Source organism: Acanthopagrus latus, chromosome 21, assembly GCF_904848185.1.
Source record: "Acanthopagrus latus isolate v.2019 chromosome 21, fAcaLat1.1, whole genome shotgun sequence".
In the NCBI taxonomy this organism is placed as follows: Eukaryota; Metazoa; Chordata; class Actinopteri; order Spariformes; family Sparidae; genus Acanthopagrus; species Acanthopagrus latus.
Window position 1 is genome coordinate 3,347,101 of NC_051059.1, and position 17,587 is coordinate 3,364,687.

Consider the following 17,587-nt stretch of genomic DNA (forward strand, 5'->3'; position numbering starts at 1 on the left):
ACAGCATTACAACACACTCCAGATGCTCTGGAGTCCAATCCCATGACTATTGAACACATGATGTAAATCTTGTTACTGTGACTGACAGACTGAGGAACTGGCGGTACTTCAGGGGAATTGCTTATCCACCATACTGTCAAACACAGGCTGCGTTTGTGATTCTTATTACTACAACATCTTGTGTTTTCACCACTCTCTTCCCCAGCACATTTAAGAACACCTCAAAGGGACAGACTGAATTTAGCTCACCCAAACTTTCAAGTCCAAGCAGAGAGAATCACATTTTATTCATTTTATTAACAATATAACAAGAGGGACCTAAAATATACAGCCCTCACACACAGAACTTGGGGTGTCAGGGGTGTCACCCTGTTCCACATCAGCTTCATGGCAGCTCTCAATAGGCTGAAAGCAAATGTAATACTATTATTATAGCAGAAGTCTAGAAACGAATAATGGCATGCAGACCTTAAAGCAACATTATGTATGATGAAAAGCTGAACTATGCGCATGTATGTGCATGTATGGGTGGCTGTGGCTCAGGGGTAGAGCCAACATCGAGGGAAGGAACGAAGGTCGCTGGTTCAGTTCCCCTGGTCTGCATGATAAAGTGTCCTTGGGCAAGACACTGAGCTCCAAACTGCTAGTCGACTTCTCACATGGCAGCCACCGCCATCAGTGTTTGATGTATGTATGAATAACTGTCAGTTGCTTTGGACAAAAAAAATATGAAATGCTGTATATGTAAATATGTAATATATCTTCAACCTTGATAAAGCTTCGAGTTTGACACGTTTGTCTTTATGCACACTTACAGTTTTCTATCATTTTTTAAGATTTACTCATCATACCTCGGTCATCAGTAATGATTACATTGTTCCTACCAAGTTACTTGCTGCTACCTATGAATTTGGCGAGATCACCAGGAAGACCAACGGGGCAAGACACACAAGCAATCGGTTAACAAGACAGGTTTGTAAGACAAACTTTGCAAACTCAGTTTTCTGTGTAGAGAATCATTACAGATTGCAGATGACTTGTGTTTTTAGGTCAGTCAGACTTTGCTGTAGAGATATTCCCTACCAAACTACAATTTTACTCTGATGAAATGACATGTTGTAATGAATAGTATTTCCCTTTCTTAATCATTTCGTTCTAATTTATTACCCTCAAAATGTCACATAAGAACTGACACTACAGGTGAGAAGTTTAAAGCTTACACGATGGAGGCTTAAATGTTACACAGCTCAGATCATCTGTCTGTCAGTCTGTCAGTCTGTCTGTCAGTCTGTCAGTTTGTCCTTCAGTCAGTCAGCGTTGGACTCGAGAAGTGCTGAAAAGCTTCACTTATGTCACACTCACAACATATCTGCTGAACTCTGCACACTCTCTCACACGTCCTTATTACTGGCAGTGACAGCTAATAGGTGTGTGTGTGATGACCTCACCAGAACTGCATCTGTGTGAAGCTGCTGGTATTGATGCTCCAGCGTACTGCAGTCACATGTCATGTGCAGTGTACTGTGTGTACTGTAACACATGCCGCAATACAGCACTTGATAATGCAGCTGTCTCTCCTGCTACTCACCTCTCACAGCTCCTTCCTAGCTCGGTAGGAACACTAGCAGACTATAGTGTAACTTTACCTTTATGGTGCTGCTACATAAACCCAGAGTCAACTGATGTCTCTCGAGCTCCACTTAACATAACATAACTTTGATGAAGTTTAAAAATGATTTCAGTATGTTAAACTAGGGACCATCTTGTGATAGGTTCAGCCTTCATTTTGAGCTCAACTTACACACCTGTGAAGTTTCATGACTGCATCTAAGCAAATACCATCTAAAACAAAAACCCTGGATTTTGCACCCCTTGCTTGGATTACGTCAACTTCAAACCTGGGCCTCTTTTTCATCTCTGCTACACCATGTCAAAGTTTCACGTATCTTGCACAGTTGTAATGCTATTGTGCAGACAAACATCTGGCGTCTGGTAAGTGTCTGGTCTGAGTGCTACTATTAGGAACCCTGAATTTTTGTAGAAATTCAGTTTTTCCAATCTAAAATTAGTGAAAGATGTTGATATGCATTTGAAAAAAATATTAATATCCTGACCGCATTGGCAGATATTTTCATTTGTTTCAAGATCTTGTTTAAACTTGATAAATTGCCTTGTCATCTTGATCCAACCTTGTGTCCGCTTTTGGGTTCTACAGGTTTCCGTGCAGTGTAACAACAACAATCTTTTTACCTATACTATTTTCATTCTGTGCTGTAGTTCCAAAAATGAAATCACATTTGAGGGCTTTTGCAAAAGCTATCCTTTTAAATGTTAGCTACACATGAACTTGTAACAGATCAAATGCTTAATCCAGTGGTGGTGGCATCATGTTACTATACTGAGGGCCCATTTTACTTCTCATTTTAATTGTATGGTATCTGCACACCTGCCAACCTGTACGCATTCTAAATAGTGGGTGGTAAGCCTTTTAAAATCAAAGTACCCTGGTCGGTTTGTCACTGTAAAGCATGCAAAAAGTTTCTGATGCCTTGACTCTAAATAATTGTGGAGCATTAGTCATGTCAAATAGCAAGAGGAAGCAGCAATACACCAGTGAGTGTGTAGCCTGCCGAATACAAAAGGAGATGAGTTTGACCAATCATAGCACTGGATTTGTTCCCTGAATCTTTACCCAGCTACAAAAATATGTGCAAGCAGGGACTAATGACAAAATGCTTAATGTAATTTCAAGACATATCTTGGATCCATAAATTGACAGCAATGATCAACAATGATTTTATGTCTCTTGTTCTCCTCTGGCTCGCTGGTTCATCGAGTGATGGCAGTCTTTTCAACTTGTTTTGAAAGATAATTGGTAGAGATGTTCCAGTACCTTTTTTCCCCCTCTGATACCCATTCTGATACCCTGATCCTTTTTTAAATAATGCATTTAAGCTATTATTTTTTATCAAACCGATTAGATACGGTTTCTGGCTGCTTGCATAATACACATGAGCTAAAACAAATATTTTTTGGCACAAGGTTGGCAGGTCTGTGTCCAGATAAAATCAAGATGCAGTTTAAAAAACTTAAATTGAATCACTCTTATGCCATAGCATAAATCTGATTGTGTTCCTCTTTGATAGATGGGATAGATGTAAAGGCCTGCTCTATTGCAGAAGCAGGTGTTATTGCAATTGAAGCTCTTTAGGCACCATCAAAGACACCGAGGAGGAGAAACACTGAAGGTGCTTTAAAGAATCCGCTCATGGAGGAAAAATTAAGCAGAACTAAAGGTTTGCTTTTACCAACAATCGGGTCAGATGAGCATTTGGTTTTCGATTCAGCTCACACAGCAGGAGTCAAGTTTATTACAGCTGAGTCCTCCAATGACTTCATAGCTTCCACATTATTAACACTGAAATCAAAATGGAAAGCACAACACTTCCCACTACAGAAACTGAAGAGACGAAGATAAACAAGGTGCATGACAAGGGAGGAATGAATATACGAAATAATACTGAGGGAGAGAGAAGGAATGGGAGGAAGACAACAAACACAAGAGGAAGATGCAGAGAATTAAGAAAATGAGAGATAATCAGGGACAGCTGTAAAATAAAAGACACTGAGAGATGTTGAGTCACCCCCTTGTCTCTGACTATAGATCTCATTGATCAGTAGTGATTCAGACATGTACTCTGACCATCCGACTAGATCTGCAAATATGCCAGTCTGACAAGCTGCTATCTCAGAAATATCCATATTAACATAGAATAAAAATGTGACAGCTGGCTGAGGTTAACACATCCTTGAGTTTGCCAATTCGATGTCTTGTCTGGATTGTTTCTGACCATTACAGAGTTGGAGTAAACAGCTGTGCCTACTCAGTGAATGAAAAAAAAACAACAATTTTTTTGTGACTTTCCATCTTTACTGCCAAGCGACCATCCACTCTGGGGCTTTGAATTAAATGCCAATCATAATTCACATGTCTATGATCAAAGTGTGGTAGAAAGAAATGTTCAGACAAAACAGTCTTATTTCATAATTTACCTTCATTTGGCAGGAGACACTCTGGCACCCAGGACCAACAACTAGAAGGAATGGTTGATAAGAATCCCGCTGTGACTTAGAGTGCTCAACAGATTTAGCATTGCACACCTTAATACCGTCAAACTTTTGGTGGGCAATTTTCAACAATGATCAAAACTGTTGATACAGAGATATTGACCTTATTTTACCCCTTATGCATTGTTCTTTCTTGTCAAAAATTGGCACCTTCATCACCCACAATGCAACAAATGTAGCCTACAGCTGCTAGCATCAATCAGAGATTAGTGGCAGGAGTACGGACATCTGGTAAGCTTGCTTCTTTGTAACTCTGAATGATTTTAAACTTTTTCAAACTTGTCATCTTCTGCCCTAACTGAGTCTGACTCATTTTAAGACAAAAAAAAATTGAGTTGTGTAGTCTGAACATAAGTTGCAGAAAGAGACACTAGAAGAAAAGTCCAAATTGCATCAAACCGGAGGGGTTTGAAGTCATTATCCAGGAGTCATAAGACTGCAGGAGAAACATCAAGGACATCGGAGACCATCTATAAAGTGAGACAAAGGTTACCATCTGGTAAAAAGGTTACCTGTTATCATGCCGCCAAAGCTCATAAGTCACATGTGTCAAAGAAGACTGTTGGGTGTCACTGAATGCCCTGAAATGCTGGTACTGGTAGAAGCTAAGTGAACCTTGGATTATTGTGTCACACAACAAAACATTTTCTATTTCTTGTTGTGTCATTATGAAGTTTAGTTAAAATGTAAACTTGCTTTGTGGTAAGTTAGCAATAAAAAAAGCGGTCTGCATAGAAATAAAAGAACGTGGGTGAGACTTGATCCTTGAGGAGTCCCACATCGACCCCTGGGTTAAAAATCGTATCAAATGGGAGTCATGACTACAGTATGCAGTTTGATTGCAGAACTATAAAAACATCCTCCTCTATATTATGCACGAACACCCATATGGAACATACAGAATGTAGCCTACAGGCCTACAAAGTCACCAGTCTTTTAAATAGTCTACTACACACAGACAAACACACACACACACACACGCACACACACACACACACACACACACACACACACACACACACACACACACACACACACACACACACTCACTCACAGCCGGAGGACGTGTGCCTTCTTTTGGCATCATGATCACACCAGATTTGCATGGGCATGTCAAAGACTCAGTGAGATGATATGACAGACTGATGGTTTATCATAAGGAATTAAACACACATACAGGCAGTTATGTTTAAATATGCCATCTGTGTTTAGCATCATGAATATCAAGCCAATCAACAAGATCTCATCTACTTCAGGATCTCATGTCATTATCTGTTCTCAGTGCATAACCTTCATGACATCCCACTGGAATGAAGAATGTGGAGCTGGTTATGAGGCTGTATTACAGAATGTATATAAACATAATTATACAATGTTGGGTGTGTTAGGATTTTTTGGTCATATCATTTGAAAAAAAAAAACGTTATTTATATCATATTAATCTAGCATAATGATTCTATTCACATAAACTTCACCTCAACTTAATCATTACAATGAAGCATGACACTGCACTCAAATCCATTCATTATTCTTAAATACTGCACTCACTGCATTACAAAAGATTTTGTAAAGACAGTATGCTGCTTTATTGCTACCTCCCCTCTAAACTTGAATGAAAAATACTGCAAAGTACCAGAAATAAGAAGTAAATAATTGTTAATGTAACATACTGTATGCCAACACAGAGATCAGGCCGAAACACAGTCACATGAACAGTTCATCTTCCGTCCGGACATCAATAAGTGTTGCTGAGCCATCTCAGACATCAGGGAGACTGATCTTTCTATAAGCCCTTAGTTCCATTAACGGCTTTGCCTATTGTGTAGAAAAATGGTTTCAAAAAACTACATTCATATACTGTTAGTTGGATCATATACTGGTAGTTAGATCAACAAAATAGGTCACACCAGTGCTTGTCCTGCTTTGACAAGTCAAAATGACTGCCCTGAAAAGGGTCTGTTACTCAATGTGTACATTTTTAAAAAATGTTCTGAAAAATAAAACGACACTGTTTCTATCATTCTATCAAGTTGCATTGTGGGAAATGTAGGATACAGCTTGGATTTTGACCTTGGGCATTAAAGTAAAGATATCTCAGCCTCGGTTGATTTGATTTCTTTTTTCTGTCGCTTGTGAGTCCCATGAGCCAACCATGGTTGGCTGACAAACTCTGGTTCCCCATAGCCACTGTTACGTGTCACACACTGACAGCTAGACAGGTTAACATTCAATTCACTGGACCGGACTGTGCCACTGGCTGGCTGCTAATTCTGTGTGTGTGTATGGTGATGGTAATGATGCTAATACAGCACCGTCTCCAGGCTGACACAGCAGAACAATGACAGGAGGAGAGAAGGACCGAGAGCATGGGTGTACCAGAGACTGAGAGTAAATCAAATGTAATAAATATGATGTAATATGGAATAGAAAAATGTCTAGAATGAAAGAAGATGATTAGAATAATATCAACAGCAAGCCTGAAAGATAAAGGCGGTTTTACAGCTAATTTAAGTCTAGACAGGGCTGGCCAAAATGTCGAAGCAATTACACTTAATGTTCAAAGCATACACACATACACACACTCCTAGGGGATCCCTGGTGGCCCGGAAACACAGAATGGAATCTGAGGAGCTAGCGTGCGTATTTCATGCAACAATACTAACAAAAGAAGACATCCAGAATTATTATTGGACTGCTGTAGAAATTTACATCACATGAACTCTTTAATTTCAACCATTTTGACTCTTAGCCAAAGGACCTAAAATAATGCAAAACATCTTTCAGTATGCTGTTTGTTACTGTTGAAAACGACATTAAATATTAACACATCGTGTCACTTTAACAACCAGAGAAAGAGCCTCATTAAAGCAGTGCATGTTAAATTTACCAGGAGTAAATAATCACTGCATTGTAATTGTTTATAATGTAATGATTATATAAATAACCTCAGTGAGAAACTGGCATTCTTGGATAGTTGAGCTGAATATTTTACCTTATAGCAAATCATGATTTGAAACAGCAACATTTAAGTTTAAGCTAACAAAGCAGTATATTTTTACTGCAGTTCTAAAGACAGCTGCTCCAGCTGTTTTAGCCAGCTGCAGCTAACTACCATTTTTTTCGATGAGTTGATACAATGAGCTCCAAAAGGAAACGCCACTCAGTAGCGCTTTCTCTCTAGCTCTCTAGATTAATTGATCAATTTAGGCTATATCATTTTCAGAAGGAGTGGGTAGTTAGCTCATTAGAGTTTAGGTGTACATAACTTAAACTGGTAGACAGTAAAAATTGATGGAATCCTAAAGTTTCACTTCAAAGGATGTTATATCATCTTTTAATCTTCAGCTGACAGTCACGTACCAGAAACCACTTACAATTTTAGATGTGACTAACCAGAGAAAAAAAAAGTAAAAGCAAATAAACAAAATTTCAACGTATGTAAAATCCATTCAGCAGCATTTGTTGGAGATAAAATGGTAGAAAAAAGACATCTGTAATTACATTTGGTACAAATGTATCTCCTTAAAAACTGTACATCACCAAAACAGCCTTAAATTCTAATTTAAATTCACAATTTCAGCATTGATCAGAAAAGTAGACAAGTTATTCAGCCCTTAAATAAAGTAGTGAAAGCCATTTTAGCAATCCAACATGACTGGATTTACTGAAAGTATCACCAGTGCTAACATTACCACAGGTATACACTACAGATAGAAGCCCTCATATCCACAATGTTTGAACATGATCCAGTCATTTTACAAAGTTCCAGACTACTTAAAAATATTTGCTCTGCAACATTTTCAAATGTCATTTATGTTCAGTCAGTTATGATCACTGACATTGGCTGCATCATGGACATCAACATACTGATGGTCTTTCCTCAATTGTAATGGTCAGCAGAGGAATAAAGCACCAAGACGCAGACATTGTCTCATCAGAATGGAAACTCACAAAAACTATTCCTCTCCCCTTGAGTATTGAAAAACCCTGTCCATGTCATAATCCACATCACAGTGTGTCTACAGGGCTTTTGTGTGTGCTCTATTTAACGCTTCTGTCTGGACTTCTACTTCCTTCACTCTCTTCTTCAGACCCTCCAGGGGTCCCCTTTAAGTGTACTATCCAACCAGTGCCATATATGTGTGCATACAAACATCTACCTAAAATGTGACATTTATAATTTACTTATTATTTTTCTGATGAAAGCTGCAGGAGTTGTGTTATATAATTCAGCAAGACTTGTGCAAATACTATCAAAATGACTAAATCATTTAAGTTCAGTATACTATTCCACCAGAGTGCCGCAGGAATGAGTCCTAAAACATGGAAGTAAGTTAGCATTTTTGCATTTCCAGTTCACTTTTCTCAAAGTCAAAGGGGTTTTTAATGGGCTTTCAGTGAGATGTCTGGAGGTCTCTGGTTAAGAATTGCTGATGTTTTGTTCAACAACAAAAAATAAAATAAGTAGGTTAATGTCCCACAAGTGAATTATAATTATGTAAGTGTCTGAAACTTGTGGTAAAAATGGAGATTACAGACATTGTTTTTGACATTAAGCATTTTTACACTTAACAAGGAGTCTCACCTACTCACTTGTCTCTCTTTACAGGCAAGCTTTAGTTGCAAACTATTCTAACTCTAAATTGGCAACTTATAGATTGATCAAGTTATGGTAAAGTGTGTATCAGGTTAGTTTCAACTATTGGTGATTTCCTTTGAGAGGTGTTCATTTGTGAAGATTATCTTGGTGAACAAAACGTAAAAGTATTATAAACATTCTGTTAGTCACAGAGGTTTTTTTCTACAATGATCCAATATCCAATGGAAAAGTCCTTCAGGCTTTTTGTTGAGGGAATCCGAGTGAGAATACAAGAATCACTCTTTCATCACTCTAAGGAGCACTCTATTGGGACTTGGGACTGGTTGTAGGTTTGTGACTTTACAGTGACCTTAATATCCCTCACAGCCAGCACAATATATCATCAGCTTTGTGTTCATACCTGCTACAGCAAAGTGTAACTTTAGAATTGATGGTATTTTCATATGAGGGTTGAATATTCATAACAAATCAGATTTGTGAACATGCAGACCAGTGTAAATGGGGTATTCCATTTAAGGACCTGCGTTTTTGCACAGTAAACACTGTGCTTACAAGTTCCTTGACTGACATTTCCCCACTGATAAAATTGGTGCTTTAATCTTTTCAGTGTATTTCTAGTTTCCTTCCATGAGCCCCATTTGTTTCACCTCATTTAAGTACACTAATTTGAACTTGCTCAAAACATTAAATAAACGCGTTCGTAATGTTTTAAGGTCACTTTATTATAGAAGTTGCATAGGGTTGGAATGGCGTGATCTGTTAATCTTTTCTGATGGTGTTCTCATGTGATCAGGCAAAGATCCAACAACATAGCTTCCCCATTCTGCTGCCACATAACATGTGTTATTGCTTTGAATATTAAGGCGGGGGTATCAGCTAACATTTCAGATCTTTTTTTTTTTTTTTATTAAGCTAAAATATTGCAAAAGCTAAAAATATGGCTGAATGCTTTGGGAAATAACGAGCACTGATGGTAGGTTTAAGCGAAGTGTACTTATTTGTCATAAGCACTATTAAATATAGTAAAACACTGGTCAAATAGTCAGTTTCAGTCAGTTTACACCCCTGAAAGTAGAGGTCAGTTACTACTCCAATTCAAGCCAAGCGATTATTCAAATTATCCAAACAGCTGATTTCTCTAAATGCCAACTAGCCAACTGACCTCTGGCATCCTCTATTAAAGAAGACTTCCTTATGGGGTTAAACATAACATTGGAAAAACAAACTGCCCCCTCACATTTTTGCATAAACACTCACCACTCTTGGGGTCCTTTCCATCCAGTAAAGGTCGGTAGTCGCTCTTAGAGACAGATTCTCCCACTTTGTCATCATAGCTCTCTTTCTCCAGCGTGGCTACAAAGTCTCTTTTGAGCAGGGCTTCAGCAGGGGCCCCACCTGGGACCCCACCTCCACCCCCACCCAGTGCATCGCGTAGGCTCAGGTCCATAGTCCTGTTACTGGAGAGAAAAGCAAAGGTTTATTTCATTATCCTTTGCTTGTTGTTGTTTTTGTCCTTTACCCACTCTGACAGTTTCTCATGTGTCAAAAATAAAACTTCACATCACTTCTCCCTTCCTGTGACCATCACACTCATTATTTGTATGCAACTGACCATCTCAAACCTTTTACAAGCCAGTCGAATCAGGTGAGCAGAGGTGTGATCACAGATGATAATACAAATCACAAAGATGGATAAAGTGTAAAAATATAATTTCAGCTCTAACCAGTTAAATTATTTACTTTTATATATACAAAATAATGAGTCATATTTTAAGTAATGCAAATCACGTCAGTCAGTCTTTCTAAGTTGGAAAATACAACATATAATAGAACTAATACAATCTATAATTCATGAAATAAGATGCTACATGTCGCTGTTTCTGCTCACTAAACTAGTGAAATGAGAATAAATATGATATAAAACAAAAATCAAAATACTGTATATGTATACTGTATATACTGCCCTCTCCTGGTTCATAACATCTCCACCTGTATTAAAACTGATTGAGAAAGTTGAGTTTTGGCCCTTCAGCTTGCTATAGCTGGTCAATGCTGAAGTTCCACAGGAGCAGATTGAGTTAATAATGTAACGTCAGCCAGTAGAGGTTTGTTTCCACAGCATATCAAATACTGTATATAACTGTTAATATAAGTACATGTATTGTTTTATTGTGTGTTGAGTATGTGACATAAAAAAGGTCGTGTTATGGGGAATTGTTATTATATGTTAGCATCGAGCTAGCAGGCTAAGTGTTTGTTATATAAAATTGATTTGGAAATAAAAAGATGCAGAATCTAAAGGTTTCAGACATGATAAAAACTCACTGTTTTTGTAAACTAAACAGCAAGTTAGTGAAGAATTTCAGACACAATTAATGGCTATGTTTTGCTTTCTTTCTCTCTCTTTCCCTCGATAATGTTACTCTAAAGATGTACTCTCAGGTACCAAAATTTGGCACTGGTTTATTTATTATGAACTGGTACCAGTAGTACCAACGCTATTCAGCCGGTACCCTTAAAGTACCTAGTCAGGTACCCAATCCCAGTATTCAGGAGGGAGGTCTTTTATGCACAGGAGCTAAAGCAGAGCAACTCAGACAGAGGGGGAATACAATGCTGCTACACTGGACAATATAAGAAAATGCATGTGTTTTTTGAGCATTAAAGTATGTAAACCTACTCAAGTAGTGACCGAAAAAAAAAAAAAAAAGAGAACTTGAAAATTTGCATAAAATTCAACAAAAACTCAGAGTGTGTGAATATGTAGAAATCTGTAGAGGATGTGGATTAATTTTGGATAAACACAACTCAGTCATGTAACAATTATATATTTTCTGTACAGTATATAGCAACATCACAGCTGAAAAAAAAAATGAAAAGACTGACTTTTTCTTTCTCTACTGTCTTTGCACTCCACTTGATGTTAAAGCAGCTCTTTATCGTAAATCAGGCACATCTCCTAATGCAGCAGTAAATACCGAGCTGAATAAACAGTGACCTCTAAATAAGTAATGCAATGAAGCAAACATAAATCCCCTCAGGATCTGAAAACATTTCCCTACAATAATATTCGTAACCTGTCATGTAAATAAGTGAATTCACGGAACTCTGACTCTTGCCAGTATGTGTTGATCAAGGTAGTCAATTATATTCAATTGCTGCATTTCTGGAGTGCTGATGCTGATGCAGACTGGATGAGTTGCAAATGTATATATGAACCACCTGCTGTGAGAATGAATCATTTCTCTGTTACTGAGTGCAACACAACAGTGAAAGAAAAAATTCACAGAGTTACACAGTGTATGAGATTTCTTGTTCTGAAGACACAGTATCTGTAAGGAGTGTTTTACTTAGTGTTTCCAAGATGGAAATAAACACAGGAAGAGCTGGATAGCCATATCAACATCAACTTAATACTATCTACAACAAATTAAAAAAACAAAGACATCACAGTATCAGTCATACATTTGTGAAAATTACAATAAAGACTGACTCAGAATACAAACTTTAGAAGCAAATCAATTAATTTGTGTTCAAGTATTTTAAAATAAAACTTAAACTCAACCTTGAAGACTGAGATTGGGTTGGATGTACTCTTCACTCCACCTGCTAAAAGCCACAAACATAAATCATAAATGGTGACAGCATAGCCACTGAACAATCTCTTCTTTCTTTTTGCCCTCTGTTTCTGTTTATCCCTCCGTCCAGCCCCCCAGTAAACAAGCTGTCATTGTCTTGCAACTGTACCCGAACACACACACACACACACACACACACACACACACACACACACACACACACACACACACACACACACACACACACACACACACACACACACTCTATATGGCTGGTAGCCAGTATGAGGACATACAGTAGAGTGTTAGCAGGCTGTGAGTGGAACTGTAGGCCATTGTTTCAGAAGGACACAGAACACACACACTTTCACTTTTTTACCTCTTAAACAGTCTTGTTCTCTGTTTTCACTCTTCATTTCTCGCTTCAGTTCCACTGCACAAATGAATGAATTTATTTTCTATTATTGCCCCTGAGTTTGCCTCATGTTTCTCTTAAAAACACACATTTCCCTATGAAATCCTGTTACTAAAGTGCTTTAACAAACACATTTTGGCTTGTAAACACACAGCACTCCCTCTCATACACACGCTCACGATGCACTTGATAACACCATCACTCCAATACGAAAATAAACCAATCCCAAATAAAGGTTTTCTAACCTCTGTTCCCTTCTCAGCTTATTGTTCTGCCATTTTTATCGCGCCACTGGACTGATTTCATAAGCCAGAATTTTCATTGGACTGGAGCTGCTCTTCTGTTTTCTCTCGCTTATTCTGTCCCTCATTTCTCACTACAGCTGATTATCTTGTTTTAAGTATTAATGTATATGTTTTACTTATCAAGGCAAGTTAAGTGTAGAAACTTGTTAAAACTTAATTAATCAGATATTTTCACTTGTACTTTCAGTCCTTTCAGACAGCCTGATAACCTTCAGTCCTACAAAAAAGGAATAAAGAAGCATTCAGCAAGGATCATTTCCCTCCTCTGGGACACTGGAATAGTATTCCATACATAGGCTATAGCTTGGAATTATCTTAAAGCTGCGCAAAACAATATCTTTATGGATTATGTATGTGTAGAGATACAAAAGCCGCCTGCATCAAATATCAAGCTTCAACGTTATCAATTCAACGGATGATGTCGTTTTCATGGAAACACATGTGGCGTGCACAGAGGGGAGGGGCTGCGTATGTGAGACGCATGAGTGACAGAGAGAGGGAGGGAGAGCAGGGAAAGAAGATGCAGCTGAATGGACACACTGCATTTCTAAGTAGTGTAAAAAAACAAACAAACAACAAAACGCAGTATGTTGCAGTCGGTCTTGATTCTGTGGCGCACCACCACGAATAAGTCAACGTGTGGGAAACACTGTCTTCCATAAGGCTATCCATTAGCAAAATCTGACTTGTCGGTTGGATGACAGTGAAGAAGTTTTTTGTTTGTTTGTTTGTTTGTTTTTTTAATGATGTTATTCCAGTTGGTCATCAAGGATTATGCCCAAATTCCTTGCAGTCAACAAAGGTGATACTGTGACATCCTCGACACAGGCGTTAAGTTTTATAAAGGTTGAGCTGGAGGTGAAGCACAGTTCTCCAAGTGGAGAGGTCTGCCAGACATCTTGAGACACATGTTGCAACGTGGGTGTTGGAGGAGGGGGAAAAGAGAGGAACGGGGGATGTCGTCTACATAACTGTGGTGAGACAATCCATGTGATGTGATTGCAGAGCCTAGTGATCTAGTGTATAGTGAAAACAGAAGTGGTTGTAGTATGGAGCCTTGAAGGACGCCAGTTTCCAGAAAGCAGGGTTTGAAGTCATTCAATATGACCTGAAAGGTGCGATATGTCAGGTATGATGTGAACCAGGTTAGAGCAGAGTCAATGATGCTAAGTTCAGCCAGAGTAGAGAGAAGGATGTGGTGTTTGACTGTGTGCTAAAGTCTGATGGATTGGCGTAAAGGAGTTTGTTTTGTGAAAGATAGGAGGGCGTCGGGTTCAGGGTTTTAGAGAGGAATAAAAGAAGAGATACAGTGCTGTAGCTCCAGCTGAGTCTAGGGTTGGTTTCTGTAGAAGTGAATTTACTGTAGCTGCCTTGAAGGCAGCTGTAATAAGGCCTGAGGTGAGGTTGGAGTTGATCGGGGTGGTGAGGAATGGCAAGATGTCGTGTGAGATGTCATCGAGAAAGCAGGAGGGAATCAGGTCAAGGGAACAGGTGGTGGAACGGTTCGATGTAAGTAGTGTGTGAACACCTTCAGAGGAGAGGATGACTGTGCTGGCTGGAGGTGAGGGCACAGAAAGTGTCTAAAGAGGAGGAGAGGAAAGATAACAGAGTGGAGGAGGCTTCCTTGGTGAACATTAGAGAGAAATGTTCTGTGGAATTGAGGAGAGAGTGGAGGGAGAGAGGGATTTCAGGTGGCAGCAGGTGGTGACCATATGAGGTGTCGGGGCGAGGGAGGCGGTGAACTTCAAGGGGAAAAAGAAAGTGACAAAGTGGAGTGGAGAGTGGAGAGGGGGGGAGTGTGAGGTCACACGTGGAGAAGAAGTGAATTCAGATGAGTGTAGCTTCTCTGGGTGGATGTTGAAGTCACCCAGGACAACAAGTGGTGTGCCATCATCAGGGGAGCATCTTAGCAGGGTGTCCATCTCATCAAAAAAGTCACAGAGGGGACCGGGAGGGTGATATATCACCACAGTGTTGAGCGTGAAAGGAAGGGTGACAGAGACAGCATGGAACTGAAATGTAGCTATTGGTAGGTGGTGCAGGGGAAGGACCTGGTAGAAACACATGGGTGAGTTGAGGGGTCCAGTCCAGTTTTTGTGGTAAGTCAGGGCGCACTGTCGGGCTGGGGGGGACCATTGCCATCAAGGAGAACTGTTATACTGAGGGTTTGAATTGTGTCTGCTATGATGTTTAGCTGAGTGGTGTGTATCAAGGCATTTGCACGAATGCAAGGACCCAGGAGAACATTGCTTTGTAAAGAGATGATCAACGTTACTCATATCATCTGTCCACCATTCGGTTAAGTGTTGTGGCAGATGGTGTATATACGTGAACAGGTAGATGAGTCTTATTTACCTGTTTAACAACTTTATAGGGTGATAATATGCCAATGTTACGATTTTTAAGCTTGATGGCTGTCCCCAAGTTGCCAAAAACATCAATGAAAGCAGAGCAGATATGACTAACCCAAAGATTCCACTGAATACATGTCCGCTGCATTCAGGCTCCGTCCTCCTTTGTCCAGCAGCCTCCACCAGCTGCATTTTGAGTCCGGCACAGCACAGCATTGCAGACAGCTGGAGTTGCGAGACCAAGGGGTTCCCGCAATAATTACATAATCACACGCCACTGCAGTTATAGGTATGTGTAATAAACACAGCAACATGAAGAGTTCCTAACCAAAGGATTTGAACGAGTGCTTATATATGTCTCTTTTTTGAGATTTTTGAGCTGGCGCCAACACAAGTGTTTTATTTTGAAAATTAACAGGATGTCATGTTGCTGTTTTAGTGCATGACTTCCTGTCTGTTCTGTGCTGAATTCAGCTGAACTGCTGCATCGTGCTCCGGTTGGCTGGGATGGAGCAGATACGCAGCACAGCAGACCCGGTGGAAGTTAAAACATAGACTAAAGTGAAAACTATCACCTCTGCTGTTGTGGTGGAGCCGTGACGGACTGGAGCCGGACTGGACACGTATCTGGTGGAATTGAAGGGTAAGATTTACATATGAGACTATATTACAACATAAATTACTAATATTCACCCCATGATCTAGTTAGTTGAAACCATAAGAATCTGTCAGTACAATTAACTTGACTTCATATGTGCACCAGAATAAAACTTGAAAAAAGATATATATTTAAAAGAATATTTGTAAAAACAAACTGGTTGCTGTTGCTTTAGTTGGTGTTTCAGGGGGCTGGGTGGCTGTAGTTCAGGTAGAGCAGGTTGTCAAGTGATAGGAAGGTCGCTGGTTCGAATCCTGAGCTGCACGTTTAAGTGTCCTTGAGCAAGATAGTGAACCCCAAATTGCTCCTGATGTGCAGTTGGCACCTTGCATGGCAGCCTATGCCATCAGTGTATGAATGTGTATGTGAATAGGTGAATGTGGCAAATGTTGGAAAGCACTTTATGTGGTCAGTAGACTGGAAAACCGCTATATAAATGCAACACCATTTACAAGTCCATTTCAGTTAGGGGTGTCATCGATAACTAGTATTATAACGATGATCATGATATTTAACAAAAAAAAATATTGACATATTATAATATATAAATAACATGTGTACACAAATAATTGTGAGACATCTGTGTTTACATAGACTCTCACTCCACCCCCCTCCACTCATATAACAAATGTTCTGTCAAAAAACAGATATAAGACATAAAAATGTATATATGTCAAAGTACTTCTTTAGGTCATGATAATCATCCAATAAAATAGGTCTGACCAACACAGCCAAGCATATGCTGTTAAACAGTGGTACAGTACATTCACATACGTTTGGTCAACTCTGACAGGATAAATGTATAATATCAATTTAACACAGGTCTTATGATGTAACTAGTAGTCAGTACAAAGCTCTGTGTGTGTGTGTGTGTGTGTGTGTGTGTGTGTGTGTGTGTGTGTGTGTGTGTGTGTGAGAGAGAGAGGGGGAGAGAGAGAGAGAGAGAGAGAGAGAGAGAGAGAGAGAGAGAGAGAGATGATGATGATGATGATGATGATGATGAGGGGTTGGGCAGGACAGCTGTTGCACTCTGAGAGATTAAAAACTATCCCTGTACCCACAATCCCCTGCTCCAGCATCCTGCACCTCTCCCTCACTGAACCCAACCGTCTGCTACATAATTATCTGATCCTCCAGAACACTGACATCTCTCATGCAAGCATACACACACATACACACATACACACACAGACACACACACAAATTACACACAAATATAAAAACACACAAATGCTACAGATTGGCAGGAAATCAAACACATCTGTACCATCAAAACTGTACCATCAAATCTCGGATGGAAAGATACCAAAAACTCACGGTACATTATCATCATGATAAACAGTCCTCAATACGATTCAAGATTCAAGATTCAAAGTGTTTGTTGTCTTATGCACAGTAAAGAAACATGTTCTCAGTTATGCAATGAAATTCTTCCTTTGCTGTCCACAGAATGCCAACAGTGTAATAAAGAAATATACACAACCAAAATACACAATATACAAAGTAAAGCACTGTTAAAGCACTTTGTGATAAATATGATGTCTATCACAAT

At 39.3% G+C, this 17,587-nt stretch overlaps 1 protein-coding gene across 3 annotated transcripts in view; it reads right to left on the reverse strand.

The window, feature by feature from the left end:
* Positions 1-17,587, reverse strand: part of map4l (microtubule associated protein 4 like) — a 104,243-nt gene that overhangs the window by 72,876 nt on the left and 13,780 nt on the right. For all 3 annotated transcript variants that reach the window (XM_037084849.1, XM_037084848.1, XM_037084847.1), the window contains exon 2: positions 9,986-10,185. In XM_037084849.1, the coding sequence (XP_036940744.1) occupies positions 9,986-10,175 (190 nt within the window). In that variant the 5' untranslated portion in view covers positions 10,176-10,185. The remainder of the gene's footprint in view (positions 1-9,985; positions 10,186-17,587) is intronic.